Raw genomic sequence first — 22016 nt, 5'->3', positions numbered from 1 at the left:
GCTGTTCTAAAGTTTAAAAAAAAGTTGGCATGCATGATGAGATATGTAAAAATCCATCTCCCTCCCCTTTCTATTATTTTCCCCTTAAGCACCAATTTGTGAACAAAATGGATCTGCTGCCACCAATTGATAAGGTGGTTCAAGCACTTCATCAGTGGATCCAAAATTTCCCAGAGCTTCCCATCTGAACCTTCAGCAATTTAGTTTACATCCTACTTCGAGTCAACATTCAGACACATTAAAACAATCCTGCATCAGGGTCAGTTTAAATTATATTAAGCCTGAACGCTAGCAATAAATATAAAGTCAAGCTAACAATGATGCTTTCTTCACGATGAATTTTGAATCAACCCTTGTACACAAAACACAAAAGACAGATCTCATCACAGGCTTTTTAGACTGTACTTGTAGCATCTCGCAACGACAGCCCAGCTTTAACAATTTCAACACAGATTTCAGTCAATTTAGCTACGGCTAACTGAAGTATTACTTGTCCATGAATATTTGATTGTTTAATAAAACATTAGGCACTCTGGGCTCAAAAATACAAAGCCCTAAATCTCAGTCTGCACTGACAGTAATCAGGCCACTGTAATCATATTTACAGCCAGCCAGTTCAGTCAACTGATTCAAATCTCCTGTGCTTTGGGGAGTGACTGCATCAGTGACCATGGGAACCCAAGGTGCAGAGATTTGAATCCAGTGACTTTAATTGCCTGCTCTTCTAGGGCACCACTCACACTGCAACAGAAGTGCGGGCAATTCCCCAAAGGCTTCACATCTACCTGATGTTTCCCAGAAGCTGAAGGGAGCAAATGCTAGGTCTGGCTCATCTCAGTTTAGAATGCAATGGCCAAGAGTTAATGTACTCATAGGTCTCGGCTAACGCCAGTATTGGGTTAAGCTAGGAGCAGCAAAAGCTTTTTTTTTTAATTTTTAAAAAAAAATATTGGTATAGTGGCTGGCAGCTCCTGATGCGCTGGGCTAGACTTGCACAGCCAAGAATAGCAATAAATTTGCCACGGCCACAGCTGGGAAGATTCAATTTTAAAATAAGTCTCCCCAGACTAGTAGTTTTTCAAAAAAAGGTATAAACGCAATCCTTGGAACCATGTGCAGCACTCAAGAATCTTATTGGGGTCACTTTTTTTTAATTTTTTTTTTAATTTTTTTTTTTTTTTAAGGCCACTATTAGGCACTAGATGCAGGAAGGATGTTCCTGATGGCGGGGGGAGTCCAGAACCAGGGGTCACAGTCTAAGTATAAGGGGTAAGCCATTTAGGACGGAGATGAGGAGGAATTTCTTCACCTAGAGAGTGGTGAACCTGTGGAATTCTCTACCACAGAAGGCAGTTGAGGCCAATTCATTAAATATATTCAAGAAGGAGTTAGATATATTTCTTAAGGCTAAAGGGATCAAGGGATATGGGGAGAAAGCAGGGACAGGGTACTGAATTTGGATGATCAGCCATGATCTCATTAAATGGCGGAGCAGGCTCGAGGGGCCGAATGGCCTACTCCTGCGCCTATCTTCTATGTTTCTATGCTTCTATTATTTCTTCTGTAGTGTTCTCTGGTCTGGGCTGGAATCAAATCCATGTCCCAGAGGGAAAAGGACACATTTGGACCCAATGCATCAACAGATTCCGACCGTGCCTTTACATTATGCGTAGCAAGTATTGGATTTAGGTACAGGAAACTTTGGTTTATCCGGAGGTTGTATGCCCGGAAACCTCGATCTAACGGCAGAAATCAGCAGCCGTTTTGTTAGGTTTTTTTTCTTCCCCTAGCTTTTTTCTCTTCCCCTAGCTTTTTTCTCTTCCCCTAGCTTTTTTCTTAAACAGTCAGGCTGTGGAAAGCGTCTCTGTAGCTTAACAGCTTCAGAGACGCTTCCAAGGTACGGGCCGAGTGTTTACAAGCTGTTGCTAAGCAACAGTGTTGTCAGATATGGAGATGAAAACCTCCGTATCCTTCAACATTAGCGCTGGTCTATCCAGAAGTTTTGATCTAACGGCACCAGCTCGGTCCCGTCGGTGCTGGATATCGCGAAGTTTCCTGTAATTAGGAAGGAAGAATTGCCATACTGGGGGTGGAATCTAAATTGGAAGTACAAAGTTGGTATTGGCAAAAGTCTCGTGGCTATTTCACTTCATGAGGAGAAAAAACTAGGTCAGGTCAGTCATGTTGACACTTGCTCACAATTACATCAAATATGACTTGTTCAGTGCCAAGTATTCTTGTTTAGTTAAATGCTTAGTAAATATTATATTGCGTAATTAATGCAAATCTGTTCATTTATTAGTTAAGAGTTCGGCCAATATAAACATCGTATTTTGAAGAAGTCATCAGTCCACGTTAATCAGTGAAAATAAAACAATTACATTTACAAACAAAATTTGTTCTTGGTCCAAAAGTATAGTATATATGTACTCATCCATACAAATATACTCCTGTAAAAGAGCATTAAAAATGGTGGAGGATTCATTACGTACTTAACAGAGGCATAACAAAGGCCAAAATACACATTATTCAAGGAGTTTTATCTTATTTTGATCGAGGATTAATAACCACATGCACGACACCAGAGTGCACCAATATTCCTTCACTGTTAACATTGTTTTAAAAAAGTGCAGCTCTAAAGGCTTATCCCATAGCCAGTTTGTACTTTTAAAATACATTGGGTCATTTAACTGTGCCAAAGTAGTGTAATATTTTATATCCAGTGATTGACATTATACAAGTAGTTCTGTTGATCCTCTTGTGACTATGGGGTATGAAGTGGATGGTCCACTTGAGATATTTGGATGTTCAAAAAAAATCAAGATTCCAGACCATGCTTCATTGGTGTTTGTGCAAAGTAAATTTCCCTTTTTCACCGATTTCACTGTGTGTAGCCTCCGCTGTGCAAAGTGCGCTTACACATGCTTCTGAATTTACTCCACCTTAAAAGCAGATTTTGGAATATGCTGCTTTATACGAGAAAAGGAGGACCTAATAAAAGGAGTTCCCCCGATAAAAGTGCATGAAACCACTGCCAGTTCACTGGCTAGAAAGTGCAAACGACATTAAAATATTATGGCCAGAATACGCAATTCCAAATCGTTATTACTGCTCTAAATTCTACAATTATCTGGTTTACCTTTCACAAAGAAATAAAGTGACCACACAGAAACCGACAGACTTTCCAGGCATTCAAAGATTTCTACATTCAAGACAGTCATTGGCGCACATAAAATCAAGCCTGTACTGGTGCACACTATGTAGTTCCACTGAAGGAGGTAGATTCTAAACCAGCTCCAAAACATGAAGTATCATTGGCCTAAAGCAATGAATTTTAGGATGTTGAGGTGCGTTGTACAAGGTTATTGGTGTCTCATTCGTATAGATTTTATTGTGTTGAGGTAGGTCCATCAATTAATTGCTCCATAGTCACTGGAATCAACGCTCTTCTCAGTTGAAGATGATGATCCTATTAATCCAGCATCATAACCTACAGGTGCAACAACAAAAGACAGGTTAGAAAATAAATACAACCTACTAACAAGTTTAAAATTGAAAAATGGAAGCAAGACTGGAGTGGTGTATTTTGCTCTTCTTCAATTCCTGGCACAAGAGCTTAGTGGAGCAGCAGCGCTCATCACAAACTAGGGACTAAACTGCAGCTGATTTTCCCTTCATTAAAATTTATAAGAAATCTGAGCCCAACCCAAAACAAAGCCACACTGACTGAACCAGTCAAGTTTGCAAAGGTCTTTGTACATGTATGGGTTCGAGCTTGGACCAAGGTCCACTGGACTTTCTATCCTCTTAAAAACTATTTTAAAAAGGAGTACCACTAACGAGGGAGGAATGAGAGTTGTGTGTGTAGCACTGGGTCATTTGCTTAAAGCCACAGGAAAATGGATCTGACCCCAATGCCCCCCCACCCTAAACACATTATTAAAACTGTTGAGGCTAATCTCCTGGCAACCTTTCCATCAAATTAAGTCAAACCATCGGCACTTTATGATAATGCTCCATTATGAAAATGCCAAACTGTTAAAACAAAAACCAGAATTTTCATTAAAAATTGAGAGATATCTGCAGTAGTTAAGAGCCAGCAGCCCTACTCCTAAAAGGATTACAAATGCTTAAATGCTACAGGAACTAATGTACTATTACAGTTTAATAGAAGACAGCAAAACAAGGGCATATAAAGCCAAAGTGGATTGATATAGGATCAATTAATCTTAATTAATTCCATTTTAGGCATTAAGAACATTTTTGCACAATAGTTTGGGTCTCTGCAACACACAAGATTAAATGGGCAGTTCTTACAATCCCCATTTCCTATAGGATTCATTAATGTATTTCAGTGTAGTCTCGAGCTCTTGAAACTTCATAGCCTCAAATGATGTTACACACTGGAAGACCATAGCTTCCCCCTCCAGGTCTACCTCTGCTACAACAGAGACTCGACAAATAATTCAAATCGGAAACAGATCCTGATGAAGATATCCAAAGAGAGATTGACAGACCAAGCAGACAGGGGCTGCAAAGTAATGAAAGACATCTGAAAACCAGAAGACCAAATCACAAACACAAGCTTAACAGCTGGAATTGGTGAGCCTCTTGATTATGTTCCTTCAGGGTTTAAAGATTTGTATTTTTTTTTTTTTTTATAAAACTCCTGTAGTCCTAGTACATGTGCTGTAGTGTTAGGGGAGATTACTGAAGGTGAACCTGTTTAAAATCTAATCTGATGCTTGGCCTCAAATTATTCAAAACATATATTTCAGAAGTGGGAAAGTGGCTGCATTCTGGCTTTGAATTACATGGCTGGAGTTTCATTTTAAAATGTCCATTCGAACTGCTATAAATGAATAATCAAAAACCCGTTTTACATGAATCAGATTAGCAGCTTTAACATGCCACAGATAAAATGTCAGCTATTCACAGAATTTCACTTTAATCAATTAGAGTATTAAAAGATCAATTTCATGAGTCTTAAACTTCACTGTTATGTAATACAATATGCAGATTTTAATAGACTATTAAACCAGCAATGTGTTTCATGGTAAATGTGCATTTAAAAAGGAGTATTTACACATTCTAAGAGTCAGTTCATGAGGAGAATTTTAGTACCCTATTTAACCAAGTACACAGATAGTCCAGATAAGCTTTAAAAATTGACATTTCTGTAATAATCTGTATTTTTCATTGAACCTTTACATTGTAGGTATAGAATTGAAAGTACATGAGAACAAAACTAATGCAACAGCTTAAGTGAGCTTATTTAAAATTTATATTTATGTAGCATTACACAATATAGGAAACCTCACCACATTATGTCCTAATAAATGTAATGAATATGCATTAATGCTTTAAATTTATGTAGAAGGATATTGCTAGAGATTGTTTCACAACTATATTTAATAAAGTCATAAAAACAGGATTATTTTGCTATATTGATACATATCTGCGCCAATGAGATTTTACTACTTTCCACATTAAATATTTAGCAGCAATTTTATAACTAGTTATATATTCATAAACTATTTTATAACCAACAGTAAATCCTTACAAAACAGCAACCATTTGGACGGAATACCCTATTTTTGGATCAAATGCAATATAAATCGAACCCTCTCACTACGAAGGCCAACATACCATTTGCCTTCTTAACCACCTGCTGTACCTGCATGCTTACCTTCAGCGACTGGTGCACAAGGACACCCAGGTCTCGTTGCACTTCCCCTTCTCCCAATCTATTGCCATTCAGATGATAATCTGCCTTCCTGTTTTTGCCACCAAAGTGGATAACCTCGCATTTATCCACATTATACTGCATCTGCCATGCATCTGCCCAATCACCCAACCTGTCCAAATCATACTGGGACTGATGTCCTAGGAGGAGAGTTTGCTAGTGCTGTGGGGGAGAGTTTAAACTAAAATGGCAGGGGGTTGGGAACCTGTGCAGGGAGACAGAGGAAAGAGAAACAAGGATAGAAGCAAAAGACAGGAAGGAGAAAAGCAAAAGTGGCAGTTAGAGTAATCAAGGGTTTAAATCTAACATGGCCATAGTAAATAATAATTCTAAAAGGTCGAAGAGTGTTAAAAAAAGCAAGCTTTATGTCTTAATGCAAGGAGCATTAATAATAAGGCGGATGAATTAGCTGCACAAATAGATGTAGACGGATATGATACGATTGGGATTACGGAAACATGGCTCCAGGGTGACCAGGGCTGGGAATTCAACAACCAGGGGGATTCAATATTCAGAAAAGACAGGCAAAAAGGAAAAGGAGGTGGGGTAGCATTGCTGGTTAAAGAGGAGATTAACACAATTGTAAGGAAGGATATTAGCTCTGCATCTGTATGGGTAGAGCTGAGAAATACCAAGGGACAGAAAACGTTAGTGGGAGTTGTATACAGACCCCCAAACAGTAATGCGGAGGTTGGGGATGGCATTAAACGGGAAATTAGAGACGCGTGCAATAAGGGCACCGCAGTCATCATGGGTGACTTTAATCTACATATAGATTGGGCTAACCAAATTAGTAACAATACTGTGGAGGAGGAATTCCTGGAGTGTATACGGGATGGTTTCCTGGACCAATATGTCAAGGAACCAACTAGAGATCAGGCCATCTTAGACTGGGTATTATGTAATGACAAAAGATTAATTAGCAATCTTGTTGTGCGAGGCCCCTAGGGGCGTAGCGATCATAATATGATGAATTCTTCATTAAGATGGAGAGTGAAGTATTTGACTCAGAGACTAGGGTCCTGAATTTAAATAAAGGAAACTACGATGGTATGAGGCGTGAGTTGGGTAGGATTGATTGGGGAATGTTACTCAAAGGGTTGACGGTGGATAGGCAATGGCAAACATTTAAAGATCGCATGGATGAACTACAGAATTTGTTCATCCCTGTTTGGCATAAAAATAAAACAAAAAAGGTGAATCAACCGTGGCTAACAAGGGAAATTAGGGATAGCATAAGATCCAAGGAGAGGACATATAAATTGGCCAGAAAAAGCAGTAAACCTGAGGATTGGGAGTAGTTTAGGCTTCAACAAAGGAGGACAAAGGGATTAATTAAGAGGGGGAAAATAGAGTATGAGAGTAAGCTTGCAGTGAACATAAAAACTGATTGTAAAAGCTTCTATAGATATGTGAAGAGAAAGATTGGTGAAGTCAAGCGTAGGTCCCTTGCAGTCAGAATCAGGGGAATTTATAATGGGGAACAAAGAAATGGCAGACCAATTAAATACATACTTCGGTTCTGTCTTCAAAAGGAGGACACAAATAATCTCCCAGAGATGTCGGGGAACATAGGGTCGAATGAGGGGGAGGAACTGAAAGAAATCAGTATTTGTAGGGAAATGGTGATAGGGAAATTGACGGGATTGAAGGCCGATAAATCCCCAGGGCCTGATAATCTACATCCTAGGGTACTTAAGGAAGTGGCCCTAGAAATAGTATAATATAAATTGCTGGTCATCTTCCAAAATTCTATAGACTCTGGAAGAGTTTCCATGGATTGGAGGGTAGCTAATGTTACCCCACTATTCAAAAAAGGTGGGAGAGAGAAAACGGGGAATTAGACCGGTAAGCCTGACATTGGTAATGGGGAAAATGCTAGAGTCCATTATAAAAGATGCAATAGCAAAGCACTTGAAAAACAGTGACAGGATCGGACAAAGTCAACATGGATTTACAAAAGTTAAATCGTGCTTGACTAATCTACTGGAATTTTTTGAGGATGTAACTGGTAAAATAGATAAGGGAGAACCAGTGGATGTGGTGTATTTGGACTTTCCGAAGGCTTTCGATAAGGTCCCACATAAGAGATTAGCGTGTAAAGTTAAGGCACATGGGATTGGGGGCAAGGTACTGACCTGTCCAGACTACAACTTGAGTATTGTGTGCATTTTGGTTGCCTTATCTGAGGAAGGATGTTCTTGCCATGGAGGGAGTGCAGCGAAGATTCACCAGACTGATACCTGGGATGGCAGGAATGACGTATGAGGAGAGATTGGGTCGATTGGGCTTATACTCGCTGGAGTTTAGAAGAATGAGGGGATCTCATTGAAACTTATAAAATTCTAACAGTACTAGACAGACTAAATGCAGGAAGGATGTTTCCGATGGCCGGGGAGTCCAGAACCAGGGGTCACAGTCTAAGGATAAGGCGTAAGCCATTTAAGACAGAGATGAGGAGGAATTTCTTCACCCAGAGAGTGGTGAACCTGTGGAATTCTCTACCACAGAAGACAGTTGAGGCCAATTCATTAAATATATTCAAGAAGGAGTTAGATGTATTTCTTAAGGCTAAAGGGATCAAGGGATATGGGGAGAAGGCAGGGACAGGGTACTGAATTTGGATGATCAGCCATGATCTCATTGAATGGCGGAGCAGGCTCGAGGGGCCGAATGGCCTACTCCTGCGCCTACGTTTCTATATATACACACAGGAAGCTTCGCGATATCCGGCACCGACGTGATGCCGATCTATGAAAACTTCCGGACAGACTAGCGCTAATGTTGAAGGATACAGAGGTTTTCATCTCGGTATCTGACAACAAACACTGTTGCTTAGCAACAGCTTGTAAACAGTCAGCCCGTACCTTGGAAGCATCTCTCTAGCTTAGCAACAGCTTTAGAGAGGCTTTCCAGAGGCTGACTGTAAAAAAATGCTAGAAGAAACAAAAAAGAAAAAAAACCTAAAAAACGGCTGCTGATTTCTGCCATTAGATCGAGGTTTCCGGACATACAACCTCCGGATAAACCAAAGTTTCCTGTATAGCCACTCACAGTCAGTGAACACAAAGCCAATTGCATTAACTGGATGTGAAAATATTGAGCAGCTGGTTGCAAAAATGGACTAAAAGCATAGATAGTTAATTATTAAAAGGTCTACCCATTACAAGTTTTTAATGCCAATACAAGATGATACCATTTTTAAAAAATGGCAAGTAGACACCACTATGAAAAGATTATACGTTTAATGACAAAAAAAAAGCAATAATTTTAGTTTTACACATCCTTCCCATTTCAAACAACTATTCAGGCTAACTGCAACTCCAAAACGTATAGCTTTTCTTTACAGTTCACCATGCAGTTGGAAAATCATTGCCTCTAGCATTGTGCTAGTATATTTTAAAGTGACATAAGTGACAAATGAGGTTCACTGAATTCCAAAAGAAGAATTCCGAGACCATGTTGCTCCTCAAATAACCCGAGCAAGGCAAGAAGAAAAAGGATTTGCCTTTCTATACAGCACCCTTCACAATCTCAGGATGTCCCAAAGCACTTCACAATGAATTACTTGTTTGAAGTGTAGTCACTGTTATGTAGAGAAACTCAGCAGACAACAAGGTCCCACAAACTGCCAGGAGATATATGGGCAGATAATGTCTTTTTTATTTATTTATTTATTTATTTATTTTTTTTTAAGTGATATTGGTTGAGCAATAAATATTGGCCAGGATACCTTGGAGGGGAGAGATGGGCCCTTGATTTAACATCTCATCTGAAAGATAGCGCTTCTGACAATGCAACACTCCTTCAGCTGTCTAAAAAGCAGAGTCAAATGTCAGTAGGTTGGAGAGATCACCAAGTCAAGCAGGCAAATAAAACAGAACAATCAGCTGTTTTTCCTGAACAGTTGACTGGTGTTTGCAGACCTCCTGGACGTAACAATCTTCCTAACCGACCAACATTTCGTTCAGCTATGGGACTGAAATGGCAGTATAATGATTCGGCCCATTGTGCCTGTGCCAGCTCTTTGAAGGAGCGCTCCAATTCCCCTGCCCTTTCCCTGTAAAAAAAAAAATTTCCTCTTCAAATATTTATCGAATTCCCTTTTGAAAGTTAATATTGAATCTGCTTCCACCACCCTGAATCAAGTTAGATAAACACTATTTGCCTTTAACAAATCCGTGCTGGCTGTCATTTATTAACGCATACTTTTCCAAGTGACAATTAATTTTGTCTCAGATTATTGTCTCAAAGTTTACCCACCACTGACGTTCGACTGACTGGCCTGTAGTTGCTGGGTTTATCCCTCCCTTTTTTTTTTGAACAGGGGTGTAACATTTGCAATCCTTCAGTCCTCCGGCACCGCTCCCATTGGAGTAGCTGGAGAAGATCATTAAATCTGGGAGGTGTGCAGTCAGCTGCGAGGCTTAGTTGTTCTACTAGTGCACAAACAAGCACAGACTCAACAGCAGTCATCTAGCTTAATCAGACGGATAGAATTTAGACATCCTGTGAGTCCATAGGAATCTATTAAGGGAAATTGCCTCCTAGTGGGTCGTCCTGATAAAGCAGACATTACTCTTAACCACTTCTCACTACAAGAATGAGTTGGGACTCAGTAATAGAGTAGTACTGTAGTACACAGCTAAGTAACATAGAGTGTCATAAGAACATAAGAAATAGGAGCAGGAATAGGCCACTTGGCCCCTCGAGCCTGCTCCGCCATTCAATAAGATCATGGCTGATTTTGGGCTCAAAGCCACTTCACTGCCCGCTCCCCATAACCCTTCACTTCCCTTATCTTATCTTGCAAAAATCTGTATCTCCACCTTAAAATGACCCAGCCTCCACGGCTCTCTGGGGCAAAGAATTCCACAGATTTATGACCCTCAGAAGAAATTCCTCCTCATCTCCATTCTAAAAGAGCAACCCTTTATTCTGAAACTATGTCCCCCGAGTTCTAGATTTCCCCACGAGGGGAAACATCCTCTCTGCATCTACCTTGTCGAGCCCCCTCAGTATCTTATATGTTTCAATAAGATCACCTCTCATTCTTCTAAATTCCAATGAGTGTAGGCCCAACCTTCTCAACCTTTTTTCATAAGTCAACCCCCTCATCTCTGGAATTAACCTAGTGTTAGCTTTAGAATGTCAGCCCTGGCGCAATGGTAGCATATTTGCCTCAGAGTCAGAAAGTCCTGGGTTCAACCCCACTCCCGAGACTGGAGCACATAATCTAGGCTGACGCTTGAGGGAGTGCTGCATCATTGGAGGTGCCGTCTTTTGGATGAGACATTAAACCAAGGCTCCGTCTGCCCCTCAGGTAGGCATAAAATATACCAGAGCATTATTTCAACAGAGGAAGTTCTTTCCGCCAGTGGCCTGGCCAATATTTCACCCTCAATCACCATGAACAGATTATCTGGTCATCTCATTGCTGTGCGCTATTACGTCTGTGAATAATTGAGACACGGACAGCAGGAGTGGAACAAAATAAGTCTTTACTGATGGAAGTCAATAGTGAAACTGAAACAGAGGCTAACTAGTGCCTTTTATACAGGGGTGGTCACTGCCAGTACTGCAGTCTGAGACCAGTTATTCCCTTAAAAGGTACATACACAACAATTCCTCCCCTTTTAGATAAACAGTACATAACATTCATTTAACAACTAAATGATAACTAATTACAATCACAATTACTGTTGCTAGATACATTGGTTAAGTTTAAGCAATTATAAGTTCAGTCTTTGAGGAGGCTTCCTGATTCTGTCTGGATAACGCCTCTTTGGGGTATCAGGTTCTTCTGGCAATGTTGAGTCGGAATCAATGTCGTTGTTTGGTTCATCTGCTTCCAATATTACCGGTTCTGCGGTAGCTGCAATTGGAACATCGATTTCATTACCAGGTGTATCAGATCGTGGTGTGGAGTTGACGTTTTCCAGTGACTCTAGAATCTGGTCAGCATGGCGTCTTACAATGCTCTCTCCAACGTCCACGGTATACATGAGAGGTCCTTGTCGTGTACAAATCGTTCCTGGCTGCCATTTCTCAGTGCGGTAGTCCCGGGCCAAAACTGGTTGACCTATCTTAAAACTCCTGGTCGGCCTTTCATTCATATTCTGAAACTGCCTGTTCTCCACATCTCTTCTGACATTTGGCTTAACCAAATCCAAGCAGCATCGTAGTCTTCGATTGAAGAACATCATGGCTGGAGTTTGGTTGGTAACCGCATGTGTCGCATTCCGGTAGGCAAACAAGAAGTTGTCCACCTTGTGTTGTAGGGGTATATCTTCATTACACATTGCCTTGATAGCCTTCTTGAATGTTTGGACAAACCTCTCGGCCAATCCATTAGTGGCTGGATGATATGGGGCAGATGTGTAATGCTTAACACCATTGTTCTTTAAGAACCTCCGGAACTCTTCAGACACAAACTGTGGTCCATTGTCAGAGCAAATCTGTTCAGGCAGCCCATTCCTGGCGAATATGGTTCGTAAAACTGTGATAGTTTTTTCCGTGGTGGTTGAGGACATTTTTATTACCTCTGGCCACTTTGAATGTGCATCCACCGCAATTAAAAACATCGAGTCCATGAAGGGACCAGCAAAATCAATGTGCACCCTTTGCCATGGAGATGAGGGCCACTCCCATGGATGCAGAGGAGCTTGTGGTGGGGCGTTTTGGACTTTCTGGCATCTTCGATTTCTCTATCGATTCCCGGCCACCACACAAACGCTCTGGCTAAGTTCTTCATTTTTACCCCACCCAGATGACCCCCATGAAGCTCATTGAGCACTCTATCCATCAACTTAGGTGGAATTACTACTCTGGATCCACACATCAAGGTTCCTCGGCACACTGACAGCTGTTCCCTTCTCGGCGAGAATGCTGGCAGCAGTGGTTCGCCATGTGCTGGCCATCCCTTCACCGTTAAATCATAGACCCGTGATAGTGTCGGTCATTCCGTGTTTCCTTTTCTATGTTTGCATTCGTCACAGGGAGACATTAGACTATGGTCGAGTGGAATAACTCCATTGGATCCACTGCAAGGTCTTCTTCTTCCACCGTCGGCAACAGTAGGCGTGACAATCCATCAGCATTTCCACGCTGTTCAGTTCCTTTGTACTCGATGTCATATTGGTGTGCCCCAAGGAAAAGGGACCATCTCTGCAGCCGTTGTGCTGTCATTATCGGTACGCCCTTCTGCGGGTTGAAAATGGAGACAAGAGGTTGATGATCGGTTAGTAGAGTAAATTTTTGACCGTGCAGGTAGTGATTGAACTTCTTCACCCCCCACACTAGGCTGAGGGCCTCTGTCAATCTGGGCGTAGTTACGCTCGGCAGAAGTTAACGAGCGTGACGCAAAAGCCATTGGCCTCTCTAAACCATCAAGGAATTTATGTGACAGTACCGCCCCAATGCCGTAGGGAGACGCATCACACGCCAGTCTGATCGGCAGTGCTGGGTTGTAGTGAGCCAATACTTCCCTTGAAGTGATTAAGTCCTTACTCTTCTGAAAAGCACGCTTACAATCATCGCTCCATTTCCATGCTACCCCCGTTCGTAGCAGGGCATTGAGTGGGTGCAGAATTGTCGACAAATTCGGCAAAAACTTATGGTAGTAATTCACCAATCCGAGGAATGACCTCAGTTGCGACACATTTTCAGGCGCTGGGGCCTTAACAACTGCTTCAATTTTGTCAGGGGACTTATGTAACACCTCTTCATCAATCACGTGGCCACAATACGATATCTGTTTCTTAAAAAATTCGCACTTGGGGCGGTTGGCTCGCAGCCCATGTTCCCGTAGTCTAGTGAGCACCTGTTCTAGGTTGTTAAGGTGTTCACTGTCATCTTCACCTGTCACAAGGATGTCGTCCAAGTAACACCGAGTCCCAGGAATCCCTTGCAGGACTTGTTCCATTGCTCTTTGCCATGTCGCCAGAGCCGATGCTACTCCGAATACCAATCAATGATACTGGTAAAGACCTTTGTGAGTGTTTATCGTGAGATACTTCCTAGAGGACTCTTCAACCTCCACCTGCAAATATGCTTGTGCTAGGTCAATTTTTGTAAAACGCTTCCCTCCAGTGAGGCGAAGATGTCTTCTATCCTTGGAAGAGGATATTGTACTGTGTGAAGGACTGGGTTCACCGTCACCTTGAAATCCCCACAGATGCGAATCTTCCTTGGCTCCCCGGACTCATTGCTTAACGTTTTCTTCACGACAGGAACGATGGGTGTCACCCACTCGCTCCAGTCGACCTTAGACAACACGCCCGCCTTCTCCAGATTCTCCAGCTCTGCCTCGATGGCTGGGCGAATTGCATATGGTACCGGTCTTGCTTTGAAAAACTTGGGAACTGCATGCTCTTCTATTTTTATCGAGGCGGTTACGCCTTTAAGCGTGCCCAGTTCTTGTTGAAATACCTCTGGCGTTAGCGAAGATTGTTGACAATCGTCCAGGAGTGACGTCGTCATTTTTTTTTTAATTTTTTTTTTTTTTTTTTTATATACAGTCCACCATCATTGCATGAATGGAGTGCCAATCTAAGTTCATCTTCCTGATCCATTCCCGTCCCAATAACGGTGGTCCACCATTTGGCAGTATGTAGAGATACAATTTCCGTATTTTCTTGCCGTTGTATTCGACAGGCACCCTTATTTTTCCTCTGGGGTATACTTTTTGCCCCGTATACGTCGTCAAGACGATGGATGTCTCTCTCAAGGGTATGTGTGAAAATAGCCGCTCGTAGTCTCGTCGATCCATGACGGTTAGCGCTGATCCTGTATCCAATTCCATTTTAACTTGGGACCCTGCTATCGTGAGGGTGACCCAAATGGTTCGGTGATCCTCTTTTGCGATTACATTGTGAAGTTTGAGACAGCTTAGTCTCCTGTTCCCGGATTCACTATCGCTCATCTGGTCTTCGGAACTACTGTCCGTCATCTTTTGTACTGTCTTGTACGGTTCCTTAGTAGCCTTTTTGTTGTCGCTGGTCTTCTTCCCAGACCTGCAAACTCGTGCAATGTGTCCCATCTTCCCGCATTGCCTGCATCGTGTCTTTGGACCAGCAGTCCTCCTGGTCATGGTTAGTTCTGCCGCAGCGATAACATTTTGCAAATCCCCGTGTCATTTCGTGGGTGCCGTATCCCTGTGGTTTTTGTTGAATTTCTGCAGCTCCCCTGGCTGCTGCTTCATACGATACTGCCACGCTGAAAGCCTTATCTAGCGTCAGCTCTTTCGCTGAGTAACTTCTTCTGTGTTCCTTCACTCAGGAGTCCACAGACAAATTTGTCCCGTAGGGTATCTGCCAGTCCTGCTCCGAACTGGCAGTGCTTTGATAGCTTGCGTAGTTCCGTAAGATACTCAGCATTGCTCTCATCTTTGTGCGGAGTTCTCCTGTGGAATTTAAATCTTTCTGCTATCAACAGCGGTGCAGGGTTTAGGTATTCCTGCAGAACAGCAACAATTTCGTTAAAACTCTTCGCCTTCGGTTTGGCTGGAGTAATCAGGTCCCGCAATAGGCCGTACGTTCTAGCGCCCATTAAGTTTAGCAATATCGATGCCTTTTTTTCCTCCGCTATTTCATTTGCCTCGAAATATACCTCGACTCTTTCCACATACATGGTCCAGTCCTCTATTGTATTATCAAAAGCAGTGATACAGCCAGTCTTCGGCATCTTGCAAATCTAAAATGGCGCCTCCCGTGCTTTGCCTTCTTCCCCGCTGTTGTTAGCGCTGCTTTCCACGGTTTCTTGTGCGTTTAATACTTTAAAAATTTTTTTTTTTTTTTTTTTTTAATTATTTTCCCGTCGTGGAACAACCCTGTGGGACTCTTGCCTCCCTCTTCGCGGGTCTCTACGCAGCCCGGCTTCGTAGCACCGGCCGTGCCCTGTGTGCTCCACCCTCTCTCTCTCTTCCCGACAATGCTACTCGGCCCCGTTGCAAACCACCTGCTCGAGTTCGCGACCGCCGCAGCCCAGGAAGGATCAGTGCACTACCTGCCACCAGCCCGATTAGCTGAAGCACCGTCGACAGGAACCAGGCCCCGCATCAGACAGCTTCTCCAGCAATCTTCAACTCTGCAACACAGGGCGGATGCCCATGGTCGACGCCCGTTTCTACTGCCTCTTACTTTCTTTTCTTTCTGGCCTCGACCTCTGCTCACTTCGCTGTAGGAATGGATCCCAGGAGGGCAGCACGGTGGCATAGTGGTTAGCACTGTTGCCTCACAGCGCCAGGGACCCGGGTTCGAATCCGGCCTCGGGCGACTGTCTGTGTGGAGTTTGCACATTCTCCCCGTGTTTGCGTGGGTTTTCTCCGGGTGCTCCGGTTTCCTCCCACAGTCCAAAGATGTGCGGGTTAGGTTGATTGGCTATGATAAATTGACCCTTAGTGTTAGGGGGATTAAATACGCGGGGTTACGGGGATAGGGTGGGATATGCGTCGGTGCAGGCTCGATGGGCCGAAATGGCCTCTATCTGCACTGTAGATTCTGTCTGTGATTCTGAGGTGGCGTAGACTGTAGGTAGGTTCGTATCTGCTCGTCGCCAGTATTACGTCCGTGAATGATTGAGACACGGACAGCAGGAGTGGAACAAAATAAGTCTTTACTGATGGAAGTCAATAGTGAAACTGAAAGAGGCTCACTAGCGCCTTTTATACAGGGGTGGTCACTGCCGGTACTGCAGTCCGAGACCAGTTATTCTCTTAAAAAGGTACATACGCAACATGCGCAAATTGGCATTGCAACAGGGACGACAGCTCAGAAGTAATTCATTGGCTGTGAAGCAATTTGGGAAGCCCGGAGGCCTTAAAAATGTAAATTATTGCTAGAGCAGATATCAACATGAAGGTTAATGCTTCCATTACAATTTGAAAACTACTTTTATTTCTCAAGTTTAAAAAATAATGAATTTGGATTAGCAAGTTAAAAATTTAAGATGGGTTAGGTTTATGTCTGAGCTTCTGGGTTTGTAGTTTTTTTTTCCTGTTTAGTTAATTCTACGAGTTGTTTCGTGTAGTAAATTTCAGTTTTCTATTTAAGTGTAGGTGCGGTCATTCCGATTCTGGCTTTCAACATTTTTACCATCATCTTCTCGCCCCGAAATATAGACAGACAATGGAAACTTTTTTGGTCACTAGAAATTGTACAAAAAACCACACCAATTACAGCATAATTTGACCAGCTAAAACGCACTCACGGACACATCAGCCACGCCGACAAACAGGACAGAAATAGCAGCTCAGCTGACAGTTTAGTCGACAGCCAACAACTCTGCAATGAAGACAGCCACTTTGCTCAAGGAAACACCTTTAACCTTTTCACACTCATCGAGAGGAGTCAACAGAAAATGAAACATTTCCCACTGGATCGCCAGTAACTTTTCATAAGCACTTTCACCAAGTCAGGCATCATGCAGAACAGCAATGAATCACAGAAATCACAGAATCACAGAAAACCCCACAGTGCAGATAGAGGCCATTTCAGCCCATCGAGCCTGCACCGACACATATCCCACCCGATCCCCGTAACCCCTACACCAACACATATCCCACCCTATACCCGTAACCCCACATATTTAATCCCCCTAACACTAAGGGTCAATTTATCATAGCCAATCAACCTAACCCGCACATCTTTGGACTGTGGGAGGAAACCGGAGCACCCGGAGAAAACCCACACAAACACGGGGAGAATGTGCAAACTCCACACAGACAGACAGTCACCCGAGGCCGGATTCGAACCCGGGTCTCTGGCGCTGTGAGGCAACAGTGCTAACCACTATGCCACCGTGCTGGGCTATCATGTTGCCTTCACCACCCAAATGCTTTCCATCTATAAAAAGCAACATAATCTCAGCTACACTAGTGGCTACTTTCAATTTCTGGTTTCTCAAATCAGAAAGAGAGTTTAATTCAGCCCCTTTATGTGCTTTAATGCTAGGCAGCCAGAACTAACCTGTGATTTTTGGATTTGAAAGAAAAGCTGGACGTGTGAGGGAGCGAGTGTAAAACCTAAAGTGCTGGACTGGTGGCACTTCATTGGGCTGCACATTTAAAGCACAACTGACTTGGGAACATTATGGATCTAAAGATTATCCTGGATTAGCATTTCTAGATGTTAGGCGTGACTGAAAGGTGCTAGAGTGCTGAGCTTGAAAGCAAGTTCTAATCTTATATGACACCAATTGTAGGTAAAACCAATTTTCAGAGCTTCCCAACCAATCACACTGCAGCATTACAAAGTTGGCAACCTAAAACACGCAGCATCATTTGTCCTTCAGTTTGGATCAGTTAGATCTACAGCAGCTTTTATTAGATCATCGGAGGAAGTAATGTCAGACACAATCTATATAATTAAAAGTTCTGCATCTAATACTTGGGAAAGTGTCTGTCCCACATGCAAAGTGTGGGCCAAGAAAATCCTGATGGGCTAAAGAACAACCAGCAAAACGCTACCAATAAACCAACAAGCACCACAAATCCAAAAGTCGCTTAAAATACTGCTTTCAGTGGCCATCTTAGTACTTGACGGACCTTTGGACTGATTTAAAAAAAAAAAAACCCCAAAAAGCACTTCCAACCTACTACACACACACGTCAAAAATTATTAAACCTATCCATAAAGTTGTCTTTGCACAAAAACCTTCCTCTTTCTCTGGAGCCTGGGACCTCTGTTCCGTTCTATTCCCAGAGCTTGCACTGTGTATCTAGGGCTCCCCTGGGAGGCTTGTGTGGTATCCAATGGTCGTGGGTGCAGGGTTTACAAACGGGAAGTTATGGCATGCTCTGAATTACATTTTTTTTGGGGGGGGGGGGGGGGTTAATTATAAATCACCAGGATTAAAAACAGACCAAAGATTACCACAGGATTTCCTGTTTGCAAGGTCCACCATGTTCAGCATGAAAAAGGGCCGCTCAACACTACAGACATTGCTTAAAACCCAGAGAAATCATTACTTTGAAGGCAGCGATCAGTTTTTGCATAATAACCGTAAAGCACAATTTTTTTTGAATATATCTGTGGTAACTTTGATACAAGAAATTGTTAACTGTATACAAGGTGTTTTTAATGTAATAAAGCAGTCGAGACAGGTCAGAGGTTATGCAGAACTGACCCGACCACTCTCCTCAGCCTCATTCCTCCACTTGGACTTCAACCCCAGGAACGGTTCCACTCCCAGCCTTAGCCTCCCCAAGACATTACACGTCACAGGCTTTGCTGTTACTAGTTACCATGTAAATACTCCCACTTGCCAAGTAACTAATCCCACTCCATTCCTGCCTCCTCCTTCTCCAGCTTCCATTTCATCGGATTGCAAGGCCTCCTGCGACTGGTTTGCATTTCCCCCCCACCCCCCCCCCCAACTGCATCGCTTGCTTGTGATGAATACTGCGAGCACCTCGATGGCGCGATCTACAAAACACAAGCTGCTCAAAACACTTGAAACAAAAGTTATTACTTACGACCCCTAATCTTGATTGGCCAAATTCGGGTAGCTCCTAAAGAAACAAGTGCAGCACAGGCGATGCCACCAGTCACCAACGCCATGACCAAGTGGTAGAACGGACCACATTGTGCACAGCAGCTTTGGGTCCTAGACAGAGAAACAAAAAAAAGAGGAAAATCCCCCAAATATTGATATCACACGCACACAAAAACAAGGCGGCAGAATTTTCTCTGCCCTGGGCATTCCTCAGGTGCAGGGAAAAGGGATCACAACTTGGAACATCAGATCTGTGCCCCCAGTTAGTCTTGCAGAGATTTTCTAGGGCTATCCCAGGAAGTGCACCTGGAACAGGCACAGGCCCAGATTAGTTATTGTCGTGAGGTTAGGGGGTGGAGTGGGCAAGGTTCCCACCTTCCTGCACCAATTTCCTCCAGCAACACTCCCTGTGCTGGGGTGCCCAGCGATACCAGACACTACTGTCCCCTCCTCCAGACCCCAGAAGACTGGAGGTTCCGTGGAGTTCTGGGGGCAAGATGAAGACGACAGAATGGCAAATATGCAGTCTATTTTTGTTCCTTTACCCTCTTTCCTCCCTGTTCCCCCATCTTTGGATGTAAACGTGGCCTTCTGACTGCCATTTGCAAATAAAGGCCTTGATGACGGGGTCTCCCCGAGCAGCAGGAACAGGTCTAAGGTGCCCCTGTTATGCAGGTACAAGGTCCAGCCAAGGGGTGTGCCAATGCCTGGAGATCCCGTGAGCCATGTGGATATGTTGTGGGAGGTAAAGTGCGTGCAATTACCTCTCCACCGTTGCAGCATATCGGAGATGCACTGTGCCGGTTAGACCCTCAGACAAGTAAATCAGCCCTAAAATAAAACGGCAATAAGACGACGTGTGTCCTTGTTGCACAAGAACAGAATTGTTTACAGACCAACATTCCTTCCTTATTGGAGAGATGATGCCAAAAGAGCATATAATTCTATAGTTGTAATTTTAAAAAATGAAGTCCCATTGTTTACAGCTATTTCATTTATTTACCGATAGCCAGTATATGAATTTTCCACAGAACGTGTGTGTATATATTCTTTAAATGAGCCAAAAAAATAAAAAATCACAACATTTAAAAGAGGATCACTTAAGTCTGACAACACACGGTCAAATGTTTCCAGAGGATGTTAAGTTAAGCTCTGCACTGATGCTGAATGACTTTCTTTCTACTTACTGCAAGAAAAATTTACATTTGACACTTACGTTCAAAGAAAAAAATTCTCTCGAGATCCAGTTTAAAGCATGGAGATTGTCTTTGTGCCCCATAGCAATTAATATACATTTGAAATCCACTAAAACAGTGGAAGAGCTCTTGAAACACTGAGGTTCAAAGTACATGATAATTAGCAGCAACAGCTTCCTATTGCAAATAACATCTGTGGGACTGAACCAGTCAGTCACCAGGCTCGGGAAACCAGAAGTTCAAATGAAAGCACTTACTTGCAGGGGTGAAGACCCTGGATAATGATCACTCCAAAGCCATTGGCTAGTTTATCTGTGAAACTCATGGAACCATAGACAAAGGCCCCACTTTGCTGGAAGAAAAACAAAACAAAGAGTGAGAAAGCCTAAGAAAAGGCCCAGGTTTGATCCCCAAGCTGATTAAGCTCTCGGCAAACGATGGAGAGGTGAAAAATCAGCTAGATTCCTGCTACCGATTACCACCCACCCAGTGACCCCTGCTGGAAAGTGTGGATGCCAGGAGAGGGCAGGCTCAGCCGTCAAACATTTCACCTGCAAGCACCAGTTAGTCACCTGGGTAACATATGGGGTATGTTGAAGTCAATGGGGATAATATTGGGCGGGGTGCAAACCCAGTGCTCCACCTGAACCTGTGGGTTTCCCACCTGGCGAGTTAGTGACCCCTTTTGTTACCAAGGTGACCAACTGCTGCTTAAAGGCAAAATGTTAAAATGAACAAATGAGGAAGCACAATGATAAAATTCATGCAACACTGGAAGCGAGAAGAATTTCCACTACAGAATAATGAACATGTACAACAGCCCATAAGAAAAAGTAATTCAGGATCAACTGACATCTTTAAGGAGGAAGTGGATCAATATAATTCAAGCAAGGCGACTGAGGGTTAGAGATATGAATAGATCTATATTATTCGCATCAGGGTTTGGAAGGGCATCTTGGGTGATGGCAGTGTTTGTGTGTGGAGTTATAATCTGCAACTAACAGTCATATATGGATGTGAGAGAGGGAGAGGGAGAGGGAGGAGTGTGTACCAGGATGTATAAAAGAGTGCTGGGCTCTGCTGTGTGTCCAACGCGCTAGAAGTTGGATAGTTCGTCCTTCTTCAGGAGGTCTATTCAGTGCACTTTCAATACAGAGGCTTTGGCCACCTTCCTCACTGGCAGATATAGATCCATCATTTTACAGGAAACTTTGGTTTATCCGGAGGTTAACTGTCCGGAATGCTCGATCCACCGGCAAAATTCAGGAGTCAGTTCAGTAAGTTGTGTTTCTTTTTGTTGCTTTTTTTCCCCCCCCCCCCCCCCAACCAGTCAGGCTCTGCAAGGTCTAGCTAAAGCTGTTGCTTAGCTACAGAGACGCTTGCAAGCTATGGCCGACTGTTTAGAAGCAGGGTTTGTTGCTAGATACGGAGCTCAAAGCTCCGTATGTTTTAACATTAGTGCTGGTTTGTCCGGCAGTTTTGATGGGACGGCAACAGCTCGGTCCCGTCGGTGCCGGGTATCACAAAGTTTCCTGTAGTAAAGAAAACGGAGGCCAAATTAAGTGTAGAATCTGCATGAT

At 43.1% G+C, this 22016-nt stretch overlaps 1 protein-coding gene across 1 annotated transcript in view; it reads right to left on the bottom strand.

The window, feature by feature from the left end:
* Positions 1 to 2276: 2276 nt before the first annotated feature.
* LOC147108143 (major facilitator superfamily domain-containing protein 12-like) overlaps positions 2277 to 22016 on the bottom strand; it is a 99162-nt gene continuing 79422 nt past the window's right edge. The window contains exons 8-10 of the mRNA XM_086004650.1: positions 20694 to 20788; positions 19221 to 19351; positions 2277 to 3490 (exon numbers count right to left, since the gene is read on the bottom strand). Coding sequence (XP_085860776.1) covers positions 3411 to 3490; positions 19221 to 19351; positions 20694 to 20788 — 306 coding nt within the window. The 3' untranslated portion in view covers positions 2277 to 3410. The remainder of the gene's footprint in view (positions 3491 to 19220; positions 19352 to 20693; positions 20789 to 22016) is intronic.

This window comes from Somniosus microcephalus, chromosome 13 (assembly GCF_052327205.1).
Source record: "Somniosus microcephalus isolate GS21.2 chromosome 13, FLI_Smic_1.0, whole genome shotgun sequence".
In the NCBI taxonomy this organism is placed as follows: Eukaryota; Metazoa; Chordata; class Chondrichthyes; order Squaliformes; family Somniosidae; genus Somniosus; species Somniosus microcephalus.
Note: the sequence above shows the minus strand (reverse complement) of the source record. Positions and strands in the feature narration are given on the sequence as shown.